At 43.4% G+C, this 14706-nt stretch overlaps 2 protein-coding genes across 8 annotated transcripts in view; one reads left to right on the forward strand and one right to left on the reverse strand.

Moving 5' to 3' along the window:
* Positions 1-890: 890 nt before the first annotated feature.
* The window catches only part of NEK11 (NIMA related kinase 11), an 85291-nt gene continuing 71475 nt past the window's right edge, over positions 891-14706 (reverse strand). For 4 of the 6 annotated variants that reach the window (XM_083404926.1, XM_083404925.1, XM_083404924.1 and 1 more), the window contains exons 15-16: positions 9310-9406; positions 891-2140 (exon numbers count right to left, since the gene is read on the reverse strand). In XM_083404926.1, coding sequence (XP_083261052.1) covers positions 1939-2140; positions 9310-9406 — 299 coding nt within the window. In that variant the 3' untranslated portion in view covers positions 891-1938. Of the gene's footprint in view, positions 2141-8341; positions 8854-9227; positions 9407-14706 lie in introns of those variants that run through there. The other 2 variants (XR_014503349.1, XM_083404928.1) reach the window with 2 other exon arrangements.
* Positions 3557-14706, forward strand: part of LOC310660469 (uncharacterized protein) — a 34081-nt gene continuing 22931 nt past the window's right edge. Inside the window, exons 1-3 of one of the 2 annotated variants that reach the window (XM_083405268.1) lie at positions 3557-3650; positions 9740-9870; positions 10238-10312. The gene's annotated coding sequence lies outside the window, so the exon portion shown is untranslated. Of the gene's footprint in view, positions 3651-9739; positions 10313-14706 lie in introns of both variants that reach the window. The other variant, XM_083405267.1, reaches the window with a different exon arrangement.

The raw sequence follows: 14706 nt of genomic DNA on the forward strand, positions 1-14706 counted from the left end.
AACACTGCTTGCTTGCCTGCGGCAGTGTATGTGGGTTGTAAATCAGAGCAATAGATTGTGAAGGGATCAGGTGCTGCGAGCTTTGGGTATCTTGGAAACATACCCATGAAATAAAATTTGCCAAAGTTGCTTGGATCTTGCTTGCTCGGTCTCTTTCATTAAAAAAAAAAATACATCAAAAAACTCTTGAGTTTACCTGAAGCAGAGTGGGTAGCCACAACATGTAAAGGTTACAGTTAATGGATTTTTGAGGGCCAATTGCTCCAGGGAGTCTTGTTCACCCGACGGTTGTTCTTTGCAGTTTTATATTGCCAAAGCCCCAGGGGTTGGGGACTCTTAATAGCATGATATTAAACCATCCTCTAATACAGTCTTTGCGATGCTCAGAACCTATGATGAACTGGTAACAGCCGACTCAGCAGATGAGGCTGTATCACTTTGCCCCCAAAGAACAGGAAACCTTAAGAGGGTGCTGACCGCAAAGCAAAGTGAAAAGTTGCAAAATTTGCATAAAGTGGAGCCGAGCCAAAATCCTATCACTTTGCATGGTTTCCTTCGTTATTCAGGTTTTTTTTGGGTGGCAGCAATCATTTCCTTCCAATGCTCAGGGAAGGCACTAGGTGTGGGGGCACCGTCAAGAAGGCAGTGTGGTGGGCAGGCTGCCAGTGCAGTTGCTGCTGCTGCTGACCTTTGTATTTGCAGCACACACACACACACACCATTTGGGGGGGGGGTATGGGAGCTGTGCTACTATCACTGTTAATGCTGAGCCCCAGAGAAACTGTTAGAAAATTTCTTCTTGCCCAGAGGATTTGGGTGAAATGGTCCTCCTGATTTCTGTGCTTGCAAATAAAGTAGGAAATTTCAAGAGACCTGATGGAAACAGCTGTGCATGAACAGAAATAACGTGGCATTTTATTTTTATTTATTTAATTTGCAAGGGTGCCGTTTGCAAAATGGGAAGAGAAATGTTGGCGTTAGGACTTTTAGATAAAGCATAGTCACAGATCACTGGTATGAACAAGAAAAAAAGCATGATATTTACAGGTTAATATTTTACAAAGCAATTCATTTACTAGGGCAAAAGCACACCTGCAATGCATGCTCTGCAAATATTTTAACCCCGCCCCCTTTTTTCTTTACGTCTTTTGTAGGGTTTGCCCTGGCACACATTCAGGCAATCTTCACCATCCCTCTTCCCAACATCTGGTATGTAGGCAGAAGAAGCTGGCATCAGGCTGCGTCAGCCATACTTCATCATATTCCCTCTGCAGTACCAACTGATTGTAAGGAAGAAGATCTAATTTTGAAACAGACAAAAATGCTGCAGTCGACTGAAGAAGCAAACAGCAGAAAACTGGTGCAAAAAGAGGCAAACTTTTTGGGGGATTTTAGAAACCTTTCCCACCTTTGTCACACTGAAAATGTTTGCTGGAGACCATCCGATTCAGCCCTGACATTGATTTTAAAAATTTCTTACAAAGTTCCTTCTTTGCATGGTAGAAGTAAATCGAAGTGAAGTGTTTTCTTTTCCCTTCATCCCATATTATCCCTATACCTCACATCCCATGCATTTCCTTGCATATCATTTTGAAACGTGGCTGAAATGCAGGTTTTGAACACCCCCGTTTCTCCCAGTGGAGTACTCAAGTATGGACGCATGCGATCAGCAACCATAATCCAGCAATTTTTGAGGCAATGATTATTGAGTTCCAGGTGTCAATACTGCTGTAGGAATCAATCAAAGATCTCCTGATTTCACCAGGAGATGAAGTACTATTTGCCTCAAATAGGAAGATAGCAAAATGGCATACATTAATTCCTGTCAGTGTCTCCATGCTACTCATTGCCCTCACCCTATGGCACGATGCCTGCTTCCATCTGAACAGTGCCCACTTTATTAATTTCTGATGATTCAAGTAAAACCATTCTTCGATGTCACATGGAGACACCTTCAGAAGCCTTCAGCTGGTCTTCAAAATAGAGGAGCTGATCTACTTCAAAACAGTCACTTGCCCGAGACACCATTTTTTCCAGGTATTCTCTGATTTCGTTTTCACTTGCATTCTGCTTTCTTGCTCGTTGCAGGAATTCATAAACTTTTTCAAAGGTTTCTGTTCCCAGTTTCTGAATGGCTGACCTGTCGACAGAAAACGAACGCCAGAAAGTGAGCTGGATTATAAATAACGTATAGAAGTCCATCATTTACTATAATTGGACAGATATTGTATCTGGCAACTTTCTATAGCACTTTAACAAAATGTGTGTGTGTGTGTGTGTGTGTGTGTGTGTGTGTGTGTAATACTAATGCATGGAACAACACACACACAACAAATATGGAGAAAATATTGACATCTGATTCAGTAAGATACTTTTATCACAAGACCAGCTTCTACATGCATATATATTTACAGCCTCTGGATTATATAAAAAGGCACTGAACAATTTTCATGGAGTAAGTAGATAGCACAGCCATGCTTCATAAATCATCCTTTAGACGCTTACCAAAAGAGAGGAAGACTGTAGTTCACCACAAAGTGGAAATGGCATTTGTCTTCTGAAAACAGAATCTCCTCTCTTTTAAAATCTAATACAGTGGTACCTTGGTTTAAGAACAGTCCTGCTTACAAATGATTCAGTTACGAACTCCACAGAATGGGAAGTAGTGTTCCGGTTTGCGAACTTTACCGCAGTCTACAAACGGAAACTGAACGGTGGAAGGGCACTGGCGGCAGGAGGCCTCATTAGGGAAAGCGCACCTCGGTTTAAGAATGGTAGGTTTAAGAACAGATTTCAGGAACGGATTAATTTCGTAAAATGATGTACTAGTATATATGCATGCTTCATTAATGAAAATTATACTTGTGCTGTCCTAATAGGACAGAGGGTTTTAGCCGAAGAGAGTGAGACCCTCACCTCAATTCAGTGTACAGAAGGCAAAAAGATAACACTTCAGTGACCAAATCTAGTACCAGTACTTGGCACCCTCAGGCAAGAAGGCCCAAGAACCCTAGCGGGTTCCACCATGCTTAAAGGTAAAGGGTAAAGGGACCCCTGACCATTAGGTCCAGTCGTGGCTGACTCTGGGGTTGCGGCGCTCATCTCACTTTATTGGCCAAGGGAGCCGGCGTACAGCTTCCAGGTCATGTGGCCAGCATGACTAAGCCGCTTCTGGCAAACCAGAGCAGCGCACGGAAACACTGTTTACCTTACTTGCACTTTGACGTGCTTTCAAACTGCTAGGTTGGCAGGAGCAGGGACCAAGCAATGGGAGCTCACCCCATCACAGGGATTCGAACCACTGACCTTCTGATCAGCAAGTCCTAGGCTCTGTGGTTTAACCCACAGAGCCACCCGTGTCCCCCACCATGCTTACATAAGCCCTATTACAGTGGAACCTCGACTTACATCCGCCTCTTCTCACAGACGTTCCAAGTTGTGGTCGTGGCAAACCCGGAAGTAAACACCAGGTTTGCCGCAATTCGCGTATGCGCGGAAGCGGGTTATGCCATCTGTGCATGCGCAGAAGCCGCCGTCGCCGCCTACGCATGTGCAGAAGCGCGCAGCTGCCGAATGTGCACACGCACAACGGCGCCTCTACTAGCGTCCGGTTTTGCCCAGCAGATGGGCCTCCAGAACAGATTATGATCGTTAGTAGAGTTTGTACTGTAATTTAATTTTTAAAAAATCGGGGCCAGGTTCTGAGAGGAAAATTGTGTCACGTGGCTGGAGCCACTGACATGCTACCTCTCCCAAAATATTTGTGGCATTGATAACATTACCCTGCAACAGCGCTACGTTGTGAACTAGAGGCAACGTGGACAAAGATTGTAGCACTTCCAGCCTCATGGCACAACTTTGGTCCTCTCAGTTCAGGGAAGTGCTATGGGAAGCTGCCAGTGCTGTTCATCCTCCGAGGAAGGCTGGTATATAAACTTTATTATTAATAATAACAATAATACCACCCCTCCAAAGGGCTGATCGTGGATTGTGTGCCCCACAGCCCCCCAAAGGTGAGGCACCCCTGGTATATAGTATATATTTGCTCTTTTCTGACACCTGCAACATAAATGCCTAGCTAATTTTTAAGAACAGAACAAGGGGATGCAGGGAAGACTGCTCCCTCTTCTGAAGCTTACACACACACACACTCCAAACCCCATTCCTGAAAAATATATGTTTAGAGGTATAATTTTCTACCAAGGATAAAAAGATTTGCTGTCAAATCAATTACATATTACAGTGGAATAATAATGCAGAACACCAGAATAATAGCCTGAGGTTGAAAAGACGCTTATATGTTTGATAGACAGCAATGATGACCGTTTCTCTGTGCCATCAGAGCAAACATGAATTACTGTGTTGAAATAAACTGTGGATTGTTCTGCTGTGATTCCCACTTCAGCCATGGAGTAAGGTTGATTTTATCCCCCCCCCCCCCAGTTCCTGTTGGCAGATCTCTATTCCACCCTACCCCGCTTGTTCCTGATGTAGCTGCGTTCTTTTCGGGTTGTGTTCTTTTCATGTTGCGAACGGGCCTCTGGAACGGATCCCATTCGCAACCAGAGGTACTCATGGAACTTTGAAGTGTCAGGCATAGCTCTAATGGCTTTAGCCCAAACGTAGCAGAGTTTTCCTGCACAGCGAAGAAGCTAATTGAGGTGGAAATGACTAGTCAGCTAGACTCAGAATAACTATTTACAGGATTTATTAAAAGGGAAAAGAAACCAGCAGAGTTTCTGCATACAAAACAAAGCAAAAGAAATCCTTTCTTTCTCTCTCTCTCTTAACCATACACAGCACTCCTACTCCTAACACACCTAACACACCAAACTGTGCTAGCATTCCTAGATAACAGAGTTGAGCGCTGGTCATTAACCAATCAGAGTAAGTAGTTTCTAGGTCAAGCAGACCTTGGCTTTCTGCCAAGAGTAAATTGACACTGCCTTGAGCTAATTGTGTGAAGCCAGAATCTGTAAGTTTTCATGAGAATCAATTAACAGAAACTGAACAGGTACCACTGTATTGAGTTTTGGAATCAAATAAGGCCACAACTTTATTGGTTACAGATGTGAAAGGTTTGGCCATAGGCATTGAGGTAAGTGATTTCTAAGGGTGAAGCCAGCAGCAGCAGGATGGGGGGGACGTCCTATGACCTACGTCAAATCGGGGCAGCCCCTGTTGGAGGAGTGGTATGGCCCTAGCCCCCCTCTGGGCATTCAAGCACCACTACTGGTCAGTTGACACCTCGCCCAGGTAACGCCCCCTGGATTCCTGCTGCCATTGGCCAATTTTGTGGTAGGATTATGATCTGGCTGGCAATAGGCCAGTTTGCAGGGAAGACACCATGCCTGCCCACACAAAGCTGCCTGCCCGAAATTACACTATGAAATTTGCTGATAGAAAGAAAACATACATAAAAGTGATTTATTTCAATGTGGTTATTGGAAAGATTTTATGCCCAAGAACTGGTTGGGGGGGGGTCTCACTGAAATCAATAGTAAAACAACCTTTGAGCTCAACAGGAGCACATTGAAGCTATTTAGAAAGTCTCAACATTATTCTAAGCACTCACATGGACTATGTACCGCTTTGCTACGGAAAGGTAGACTTTTTCTTAGCTAGCTGTCAGCTAATCTTAAAGATCATGCCGTGCTCAATCAATTACTTCAACATGACCTTTCTTTCTGAATTTTTAAGAGACATGGGCATTTGATGCCAACGCCATTGGCCTAAGGGTCTTAAATACATAATCCTTCTGGATCTCAAGCAATAAGAAACATGGCCATTCATGGTGGAAGAACAAAAATATCACAAAATGCCTTTCTTTTGCAGCTTCTGAAAGACAATTTTACTTAGACTCAGCAGGTAATGATGATGCCTTGTGCCTGGTCCTGGTGCGCTGCTGAGTGGAAGACACTGGGAACTGAACGAGAAGCAGTCACTGCTGTGCTGCAAAATTTTAATTTACTTACATTTTGGTCCATGAAAGCTTTTCCATTGTACCCATCTACATGTTCTTGAATATTTAAACTGCACTATACAGTTCACTGCCATTAAACTCTGAGCTTATTGCATGTATTCTTAGATTTCTTTGTAAAAAGAACACGAGATGCCATGTATTTAGAGTCATTTTCCTCCCTTTCTTTTGATTCCATCACTGAAAGAGAGTGGTATAAATGCCTAAGCCGATTATGCATGTTTTGTTATTCTGTAGTCAGGCACACACAAGGGCCCAAATCACGAAGCCACAGATAAGTCCCAAGAATAAAGTTCAGCTCCCATTAATCAGCCAGGAGGCAGCCAACAGCAGTTTAGAGGACTCGGCTCATGTTGCCTCCCAATGGCTATTGCGTGTCAAGGCCCCAAGCCCTCCCCCATTTGTTGAATAATAAAACACATGGACACCAGTATTTTAGGTTACTGTGCTAATTAAGACCACAACTTTATTGGTTACAGAATGTGAGTGGTATTGGCTTAGGCATTGGAATTGAATCGACTACAGTGGTACCTCTGGTTACGTACTTAATTCGTTCCGGAGGTCCGTTCTTAACCTGAAGCTGTTCTTAACCTGAAGCACCACTTTAGCTAACGGGGCCTCCTGCTGCCACCGCGCTGCCGGAGCACGATTTCTGTTTTCATCCTGAAGCAAAGTTCTTAACCCGAGGTACTATTTCTGGGTTAGCAGAGTCTGTAACCTGAAGCGTATGTAACCTGAAGCGTATGTAACCCAAGGTACCACTGTATATCTGACTCCTGCCCCCCATGCAGGTAGTCCAGTAAGGGTCAACCACCAGTAGGGGAAGCAGGAACCAAGAGGGAAATCCCCCGGTGGTGCGGCTGCTTGGGTACGGTAAGCCACGCCCCTGGCCAACTGGATTGGTCAGCTGGGGGGCATGATGCGGCTGGGACTCCCCTATGACGCGGGGGCACTGCCACGCCCCTGCTGTGCACAGGGAGAGTGTGTGGCCTGCCCGTAACACCGCCCCACAGGGAAGTGGAGCAGCCTTATGCCAATGGTTCTGAAAGGCTTTTAAACATGGCTCTCAGATTTAGAGAGAGAGAGAGATGTTGAACACAATTCCACTCTCCCCATGATGTTGATGGCTGGGGGAGAGGAATTAGGATCTGTGTAGGTGTGTGGCTGAGAACAGTCCTGTTGGCAGGGAGGCTCTGCTGTGTCAGATGCCCCAGCTGTGGGCAAAAACTACTGTCACCAGCAGTAGCAAGCAAGAAGCTTGGGGTGGGACACTGGCAGCTTGGGATCGACTCCATAGCACTCCGCTTCTGCAAGAGATCCATCACTCTGCTTCTCCCCAACAGGATTGCTCTGCCTAGCTGCAATCGTATTTTCTAGAAAAAGAGAAAACGCTTTTCTAGAAAACTCACATTGTTCTCTTTTAATAGCAATGGTGCCCACCTGAGAGGTTCTGGAACCAGATTTGGTGAGTTCTGGCTGGGGGGAAAAGCCCTGGTCCTATTCCCACTTACTTGGGAGAAAAGTTAATTGAACTCAATGGAGCATACTTCAGAATAGACATGTATAGGATTGCACACAGCTGGTATTTAACTCCAAGTAGCCTTGCTAAGGGGACGCGGGTGGCGCTGTGGGTTAAAGCCTCAGCGCCTAGGGCTTGCCGATCGAAAGGTCGGCGGTTCGAATCCCCGCGGCGGGGTGCGCTCCCGTTGCTCGGTCCCAGCGCCTGCCAACCTAGCAGTTCGAAAGCACTCTTGGGTGCAAGTAGATAAATAGGGACCGCTTACTAGCGGGAAGGTAAACGGCGTTTCCGTGTGCGGCTCTGGCTCGCCAGAGCAGCGATGTCACGCTGGCCACGTGACCCGGAAGTGTCTTCGGACAGCGCTGGCCCCCGGCCTCTTTGAGTGAGATGGGCGCACAACCCAAGAGTCTGTCAAGACTGGCCCGTACGGGCAGGGGTACCTTTACCTTTACCTTTTAGCCTTGCTAAGATATATAAGACTGAATCGGATAAGTGCTGGAGATGCAAAGAAGTGGAGGGAACGTTTTTTTCATATGTGGTGGACTTGTAAAAGGTTAAAGGAGTATTGGGAAATGATCCATAATGAATTGAAAAAAATGTTTAAAAGTACTCCCCCCCCAAAAAACCTAGAGTCCTTTCTGTTGGGGATAATTCAGACTGAAATTCCCAAGTGTCAAAAAAGGTTATTTATGTATGCTACTACTCTGGGCCATGTTTTATTAGCCGAAAAATGGAAAACGAGCAAGGTCCCAACCAAAGAAGAATGACAGCTTAAGTTGACAGAATATGCACAACTTGCAGACATAACATATAGAATAAGAGAATAAGAACATACGTTTAGAGAAGATTGGAAAACGTTTATTGAATACATGGGAAATAATTGTGTACAGCTGAAAACACTGGTAGCGTTAAGATAAATTCAACAGTGTAAATAAGTTTTGATGGATGCAATAATGGAATACTGAATGGTATAGGTTAGTAAAATATGCAGGGATTTGTAATATTTAAATGAACCATGGAAAGAGAAGAAGGGAAGTCATTGATATTTTAAGGATGTAAAATGAGTGTTTTAAATAGCAAAACAGGAAATTAAATAAAAATTATATGCAAAAGAGGGAGGATTGCACGCAGTCAAAGAGGGAAGGCAACCTTAAAAGCAGTGTTTTGGACATGGCTATGTGAAGCTGATTGATCAGATTTGCACCGAGATAATAACACAAAAGGAAAAAATTACCAGTTTAGAGACAGGCAGAGACCGACAAGATGATGTCTCACTTCAAAAGAAATGACAGACAACTGTGCTAATAAGAGAGAAAACATCCTGAAGTAATACGCAACTGCTGCTGGAAAGGATCTGGTTGTACAGTGGTGCCCCGCAAGACGAATGCCTCGCAAGACGGAAAACCCGCAAGACGAAAGGGTTTTCCGTTTGCAGAGGCGCTTCGCAAGACAAATTTCCCTATGGGCTTGCGTCGCAAGACGAAAAATGACGAAAAATTTAGATTTTTCCCCCCGCTCCAAAACCCCTTTTCCTGAAGCGCTAAGCTGCTAAAAGCATTTTAGCAGCAAAACCGCTAATCCCCCACCCCTTAAAAAGCCGTTTTTAGCCCTTAAAATGTCAATAGCGCTAATAGCGCTACTCCGTCAATGGGCTTGCTTCGCAAGACGAAAAAACCGCAAGACGAAAAGACCCGCGGAACGGATTCTTTTCGTCTTGCGAGGCACCACTGTAGTCTTAATATTCTGGAATCTAAGTTGGTTTTTTTGTTATATGCATGCAAAAACTAGCATCTCTAAAAAGGCAACTTACTCCCTCATGCTCCTCAGCTTGGTTGCAGCCGTGGTGCCGCTCAGCACTCCTGATCGTTCGGGTCCCAGCTGAGTCGCTCTGATGTCAGTCCCAGTGCCTACAGATCAATGCAGAGATGGACAACCTCATTCACCTTGCTCCACTCAGCATCACTACAGATTCATAGCGCTATTCAAGGACAATCAAGAAAAGGCTAGCAATTCACCTTTGTCACGAGGAAGCACTGCTTTGATTAAAGACGAATTAGCTTATTAAATGCACATTAAGGCAACTTGGCTCAGCAGGGACAGCAACGGTTTCAGTATGATAGCACATGCCAGATCTACACCATGTCTTGTAAAAGATGTTTTTGTGGGGGGAACTCTTATAACAATAGCAGAAACTGCACAAAGAAGCAAATTTTGGTTTTTATTATTATTTTATTTTTCAGCTTTTCGAATTTCATCAAATATTGAAAGCACAGCTGGAGAAGTAGCAGTCAGAGGATTTTTCTAGAAACTACGAAGATTGGCGAAGCTCCATTGGTTCACGAGGAGTGTGGGAAAAGCAGCTATGCTACAAGTAAACAAATACCTTTGACCAGTTAAAAGGTTAAACGTAATCTTTCCGTCACAGTCTACCTTTAAGACATATGTGCATATGCTTAAGAGTCCAAATACAGATCAAAACCAGTCTTAAGCTACATGATGATGATGTTGTTTTAGTCCACCATGGACATGGTGTCTTAACTTAATGGCAAAATATAAAGTATATATATTTCCAGGATGTGTCGCTGTGATCTGAGTAGTCTGCACACTCTTATTCTAGCAATGCCCCAAGTATTTTTACCCCTATAATACTTCAGATTCCTTTAACATGAGATGTTATTAAAGGCATCCTTCTCGGCTCTTCTGGAAAGTTGGACTAAATAACCCGTTTTTTTAATTAGGTTTTTGCCTTCGTGCTGGCTATTGGATCAAGAAAACCTGTTCCTGATTGCAACATTATTGCACTCTCCAGTAACGTATGTATCTTGCACAAATAATTAAGCTCAGTTTATAAAGCTAGAAACCAGCTCATTCATTGTTATGAAGCTTTACAGAGATGAGTTGCGTGTGAAGTCTTGGAACGGATTTCTACAAGCACCATGGGGATTTGGGTTGCGCTCTGTTCATAGACCCTGATTAGTTTCTGCAGCTCTTCCTTAACCCCTGCCCCCTTTTTGTAATATTGTAGCATTATTTTATAAAGCATATACATCAGAAATAGAGACTGTCACACATGTGCTCGCCTTACTAGTCCCATCTCCCCTCTATGCAGGAATGCTTTGTCATGCTGTAGAGAAAAGAATACACTCCACCACATAGCGGAAGCAGAAAGTTCAGAGAAAACATAGCACCTGAGTCTAGCATGCCACACCCTTTTGCATGCTGGATAGAGTTGCACATGTTTTGCTGTAACTGTTGGAATATATTAACAAACAGAAGGCTGCCTGGGCCACTTTTGCCATCTTGACAGTTAGCCTTGGCAAGAGTGCTGCTGGATGCTGGTTTGCCCTTAAGTAGAAGTGACCTCTGGACAACAGGAAAAGACTGGAATCACTTTTCTCTTGGTGAAGGGGAGGGAAATTTGAACTTCGAATCCCCGTGACGGGGTGAGCTCCCACTGTTCGGTCCCTGCTCCTGCCCACCTAGCAGTTTGAAAGCATGTCAAAGTGCAAGTAGATAAATAGGGACCACTCCGGCGGGAAGGTAAATGGAGTTTCCGTGCACTGCTCTGGTTTCGCCAGAAGCGGCTTAGTCATGCTGGCCACATGACCCGGAAGCTGTATGCCAGCTCCCTTGGCCAGTAAAGTGCTGCAACCCCAGAGTCGTCAGCGGCTGGACCTAATTGTCAGGGGTCCCTATACCTTTACCTTTAAAACTCTCCTACTGAATGCTCAAAACATGGAATTGCTAGGCTTTATTTTCTGAATCAGGGACGCGGGTGGCATAGTGGGTTAAAGCACAGAGCCTAGGACTTGCTGATCAGAAGGTCAGCGGTTCGAATCCCCACAACGGGGTGAGCTCCCGTTGATCGGTCCCTCCTCCTGCCCACCTAGCAGTTTGAAAGCACGTCAAAGTGCAAGTAGATAAATAGGTACCACTCCAGCAGGAAGGTAAACGGCGTTTCCGTGCGCTGCTCTGGTTCGCCAGAAGCGGCTTAGTCATGCTGGCCACATGAGCTGTACGTCGGCTCCCTCGGCCAATAAAGCAAGATGAGCGCCACAACCCCAGAGTCGGTCACGACTGGACCTAATGGTCAGGGGTCCCTTTACCTTTACTTTTTGTGGTTTTTTTAAAAAAAGATATTTATTAAAAGTTTTATAGTTACAGAAAAAAAGTATAAAAGAAAAAAGAACAATGAAAAATTTAACAAACAATACGTCAAAAAAAGAAAGAACAATACATCAAAACAGCATGAAAAAACAAAAACATTTAAAAACACATCCAATATTTCCATATCTTTACCTTTCATTTACTTGTTTCATCGACCTCCTCACACCTCCCTTTTTTGTATTCTAGTTCAAATTAGCTAATTCAGCAAATCCTTTCCCTCTTTCTCAATTTTTGTTCTATAATTTATCTTAACACAATCTAACTTTAAATTTTCCACTTTAGCCCATTAACAATCAGTTTTTGCTTAATTCTTTATAACATTTCTGCTAAAACCATATAACTTCATTCCAGCATTCTTCTAACATTCATTAATTTTGCAATATTTCTGTAAATATACTTTAATTTTTTTCCAATCTTCTTCCATCAACTCTTCTTCCTGGTTTCGGATTCTGCCAGTCATTTCCGCCATTTCCATGTAGTCCATCAGCTTCATCTGCCACTCTTCCCGGGTGGGTAAATCTTGTGTCTTCCAATACTTTGCAATGAGTATTCTTACTGCTGTTGTGGCGTACATAAAAAAGGTTCTATCCTTCCTTGGCACGAATTGGCCGACCATGCCGAGGATAAAGGCCTCTGGTTTCTTCAAGAAGGTATATTTAAATACCTTTTTCATTTCATTATATATCATCTCCCAGAAGGTCTTAATCCTTGGGCACGTCCACCAAAGGTGGAAGAAAGTACCTTCAGTCTCTTTACATTTCCAACATTTATTATCGGGCAAATGATAGATTTTTGCCAGCTTGACTGGTGTTATGTACCACCAGTAAATCATTTTCATTAAATTCTCCTTTAAGGCATTGCATGCCGTAAACTTCATACCTGTGGTCCATAACTGTTCCCAGTCAGCCATCATAATGTTATGCCCGACATCTTGTGCCCATTTAATCATAGCAGATTTCACCGTTTCATCTTGAGTATTCCATTTCAGCAGCAAGTTATACATTCTTGACAAATTCTTAACTTTGGGTTCTAACAATTCTGTTTCTAATTTTGATTTTTCCACCTGGAAGCCTAATTTTTTGTCCAAATTATATGCCTCCATTATTTGATAATAATGGAGCCAATCTCGCACTCTGTTTTTCAATTTTTCAACCTTTACTTTTACTTTTTGAATCACTATTTGGCGAAAACATACCTAGGAGGGGAAGCATAGGGCTACCCAAGTATCTTGGGCTTGGCTTAGTGCTTCCTATTGGCTTGGAGTTGGAGGAGCTTCACGTCTGTTTTCTGCTGGTTGGAATTCCTTATTGCAATGCACCCCAGTTGCTGTTGCAGCCTTTTTGCTGGAACATACATCCTAGGAGAGAGTGTTGTTGAATGACTGCTGTTTAGACATCCAAACTGGAGTCCCATGTTTCCTGGGTGGAGGCATGAGCCAGAACTCAATAAAAGAAGGATATCCCCTAGACACTGAACCTAGCCCCGGACATCGACCCAAGCGTTACAACTTTCTAACCACATGAGGCTGCTGTATTGCTGGTGTGTTAATACTGCTTTTATAGTAACTGCTGGCAGCTAAATCTGTGAGCTCTTTCCTGCATAGATTCAAAAGCTGATTCAACAGCAACATTTCTTCAGAAGTACACTTTGGGTAGCACAGATTTGTTCTCAAAGAACGCTGGGGACAACAAAACGTTTTTGATCAGCTCGAGATGTTTCATCAGCAAAATGAAGGCCAAAAATAGTTCTTGCTTAATACTGCAAAACTCTTTCCAATTCATGTAAATTTATACTCTCGTGGAGACATTATGTGACTATAAAATGGATCACCTTCATTGTGCATTGCCTCTGCGCTCTGCTCGCAAGATCACTTTTGAAAACATTTGTATAGTAAAATTAGTGGGGACAAGATAAGCTTCTACACAAAGCATTACATCCCATTGTTACATAACTTGAGCACTGTAGAAGATACAAAAACAGTCACATTGGGCCATTCATTATAGCTACATTGCATCGTTTTGCAACTTGCAATCCATAAATGTTTAATGAACATTAGCATTCATTAATGTTAATGAACTGAACATTGATCTTTTTAAATTCCACCAACTGCTTTACGCACATGACACAAAACAGCGCAGGCACACCATTTAAGCCTCCCACACACCAAATGCAATGTTCCTTTTGTTTGAAGGCTGTTCTTATCAGCTAATACACGGATAAATCATAAATGATGTGGGGGAGGGGGAGGATGGTGGTTTAACACTAGAAAATCAAAGTTTAGCATGTGGCATGCTAAACTTAAGCACCAGTCCAATGTCACAAACTGCCGTGTCAGAAAATAACTACATATTTAATATGTGTGATGGCTCACCATGTGTAAAGGTTGCTGGCATATCAAAAATTTGTAGCCAAAAAAGGGCTATGTTTGCGCTTTAATTGGAGGCTGTGATTCTCACTGGCAAGTAGAATGCTTTAACTTTTACGTACAAAAGTCCAGAAGTTCTGGAAATGGTATTTTGAGAGATGCTGTCTGACCAATAATATGACATCTAAAGCAAGATATGTAGAAAGATCGTAATGAAAATGCTTTAAAGTTTTTTAGAGAAAGGATACAGATTTCCAGGAAGGAGCATTGATTGGTCTTAGCACTCCCCACTATGTCACAAACACATTGTTCAGTTAACAGAAACAAGATATCCCCCTGGATTCTACATTGGTATTGTTTATTCATATCCTGCCTATCCTCCAATGAGCTCTTCCCTCCCCTCCATTTTTTCCTATCAACCCTGTGTGAGTGATCAGGCTGTGAGTGACTGGCCCAATCACCCAGGGAGCTTCATGGCTAAGCAAGAATTTGAACCTGGCTCGCTCTTGTCCTAGTCTGACACTCCAGCCCACGGTTAAATAATGTGATGTGCTCCAGATGTTGAGTATACTCCAATAATTCCAGACTGTTGGCCAACAACATCTGGATCACACCACCAGAGCCGGACCACCCATAGGGCAAGGTGAAGGAACTGCCTCAGGCAGCAGGATCTAC

This window comes from Podarcis tiliguerta (assembly GCF_965153285.1).
Source record: "Podarcis tiliguerta genome assembly, chromosome: 12".
Classification (NCBI taxonomy): domain Eukaryota; kingdom Metazoa; phylum Chordata; class Lepidosauria; order Squamata; family Lacertidae; genus Podarcis; species Podarcis tiliguerta.